Source organism: Meleagris gallopavo, unplaced genomic scaffold, assembly GCF_000146605.3.
Source record: "Meleagris gallopavo isolate NT-WF06-2002-E0010 breed Aviagen turkey brand Nicholas breeding stock unplaced genomic scaffold, Turkey_5.1 ChrUn_random_7180001888367, whole genome shotgun sequence".
Lineage (NCBI taxonomy): Eukaryota > Metazoa > Chordata > Aves > Galliformes > Phasianidae > Meleagris > Meleagris gallopavo.
The window spans coordinates 6,761-9,097 of record NW_011152155.1 but is presented as its reverse complement, the minus strand read 5'-3'; the positions used below and the strand labels follow the sequence as shown (position 1 = coordinate 9,097).

The window sequence follows — 2,337 nt, the reverse complement described above, 5'->3', positions numbered from 1 at the left end:
GGGGGGCTCCACACCTGGGGGGTGATGGGGGTCTTCGTAGCGTCCCCAAGGGGTGAGATGAGGGTTGTCTCGTGAGATAACGGGGTCCCCAACGTGAGGTGTCCCCAGGGGGCCCTTGGTGTTCCTAAGGGTCTTCAGAACGTCCCCAAAGGGTGGGATTTGTGTCACCCCGTGGGATAACGGGGTCCCCAGGGCCCTCGGTGTCCCTAAGGGGTCTTCAGAACGTCCCCAAAAGGTGGGATTTGTGTCACTCTGTTAGATAACGGGGTTCATAGGGTCCTTGGTGTCCCTAAAAGCTCTTCAGAATGTCCCCAAAAGGTGGGATTTGTGTCACCCTGCAAGGTAATGGGGTCCCCAGGGCCCTCGATGTCCCTAAAGGCTTTTCAGAATGTCCCCAAAGGGTGGGATTTGTGTCACCCTGCAAGGTAATGGGGTCCCCAGGGCCCTTGGTGTCCCTAAGGGCTCTTCATAACGTCCCCAAAGGGTGGGATTTGTGTCACCCCGTGGGATAACGGGGTTCCCAGGCCCCTCGGTGTCCCTAAGAGCTCTTCAGAACGTCCCCCCACGGGATGACAGTGACCTCAAAGAACTCGGGGGCCCCCAGGGAAGGCAGCAGAGACCCCCACGGATGGCACGGAGGTCTCCAAGGGGCTCGGGGCCGCCTCGCACCCCCCGCTGACGCCCCCACCCCACATCTTCCCCACCTCAGGGCAGAGCGGGGCCGGCAACAACTGGGCCAAAGGCCATTACACGGAGGGAGCCGAGCTGGTGGACTCGGTGCTGGACGTGGTACGGAAGGAGGCGGAGAGCTGCGACTGCCTGCAGGGCTTCCAGCTGACCCACTCACTGGGTGGGGGTACGGGATCCGGAATGGGGACCCTCCTCATTTCCAAAATCCGCGAGGAATATCCGGATCGAATCATGAACACCTTCAGCGTGGTGCCGTCCCCCAAGGTGTCGGACACGGTGGTGGAACCCTACAACGCCACGCTGTCCGTTCACCAGCTGGTGGAGAACACGGACGAGACGTATTGCATCGATAACGAAGCCCTGTACGACATCTGCTTCCGCACCCTCAAGCTGACCACCCCCACTTACGGAGACCTCAACCACCTCGTCTCGGCCACCATGAGCGGCGTCACCACCTGCCTGCGTTTCCCCGGGCAGCTCAACGCCGATCTGCGCAAGCTGGCCGTCAACATGGTGCCCTTCCCACGTCTGCACTTCTTCATGCCGGGCTTCGCCCCGCTGACGTCGCGCGGCAGCCAGCAGTACCGGGCCCTGACCGTCCCCGAGCTCACCCAGCAGGTCTTCGATGCCAAAAACATGATGGCCGCCTGCGACCCGCGTCACGGCCGCTACCTCACCGTGGCCGCCGTCTTCCGCGGCCGCATGTCCATGAAGGAGGTGGACGAGCAGATGCTGAACGTTCAGAACAAGAACAGCTCCTATTTCGTGGAGTGGATCCCCAACAACGTGAAGACGGCGGTGTGCGACATCCCGCCTCGCGGCCTCAAGATGGCCGTCACCTTCATCGGGAACAGCACGGCCATCCAGGAGCTCTTCAAGCGCATCTCGGAGCAGTTCACCGCCATGTTCCGCCGCAAGGCCTTCCTGCACTGGTACACGGGGGAGGGGATGGACGAGATGGAGTTCACCGAGGCCGAGAGCAACATGAACGACCTGGTGTCGGAGTACCAGCAGTACCAGGACGCCACGGCCGAGGAGGAGGAGGATTTCGGCGAGGAGGCCGAAGAAGAGGCCTAAGAGAGGAGCCGGCCTTCGTCCTCGGCCGTCGTCATCGCTGTCGTCGTCCTCGCAGAGCCCTCGTCCTCCCGCGTCGTCCTCGGAGAGCCCTCGTCCCTCTGCCGTGCTCCCGGCTGCAAACATGGCCGCCATCGTCCCTCGCCATTGTCACCGTGAAGACGTCGGCCATCGTGGCCGTCCTTCGGCTCTGTCACCACGAAGACGTTGGTCGTCGTCGCCCCTTGGTTGGTCACCTTGAAGAGCTCTTGATGTCGGCGTCCTTCTCCTTCAGCACCTTCATCACAAAGATGTCGGCCATCATCATCATCACCGCCACCCTTCGGTGTTGTCACCATGATGTCGGCCATCATCATCATCACCGCCACCCTTCGGTGTCGTCACCATGATGCCGGCCATCATCATCATCACCACCCTTCGGTGTCGTCACCATGATGTCGGCCATCATCATCACCGCCACCCTTCGGTGTCGTCACCATGATGTCGGCCATCATCATCATCGCCACCCTTTGGTGTCGTCACCATGATGTCGGCCATCATCATCATCACCGCCACCCTTCGGTGTCGTCACCA

The 2,337-nt window shown here is 61.5% G+C and overlaps 1 protein-coding gene across 1 annotated transcript; it reads left to right on the top strand.

Moving 5' to 3' along the window:
• Window positions 1-678: 678 nt before the first annotated feature.
• LOC100551229 (tubulin beta-7 chain) lies at window positions 679-1,798 on the top strand. The gene has a single exon (XM_003211199.4). It carries the CDS (start codon window positions 871-873, stop codon window positions 1,765-1,767), a length of 897 nt encoding a protein of 298 aa, XP_003211247.3. The 5' UTR covers window positions 679-870; the 3' UTR covers window positions 1,768-1,798.
• The last annotated feature ends 539 nt before the right edge of the window (window positions 1,799-2,337 follow it).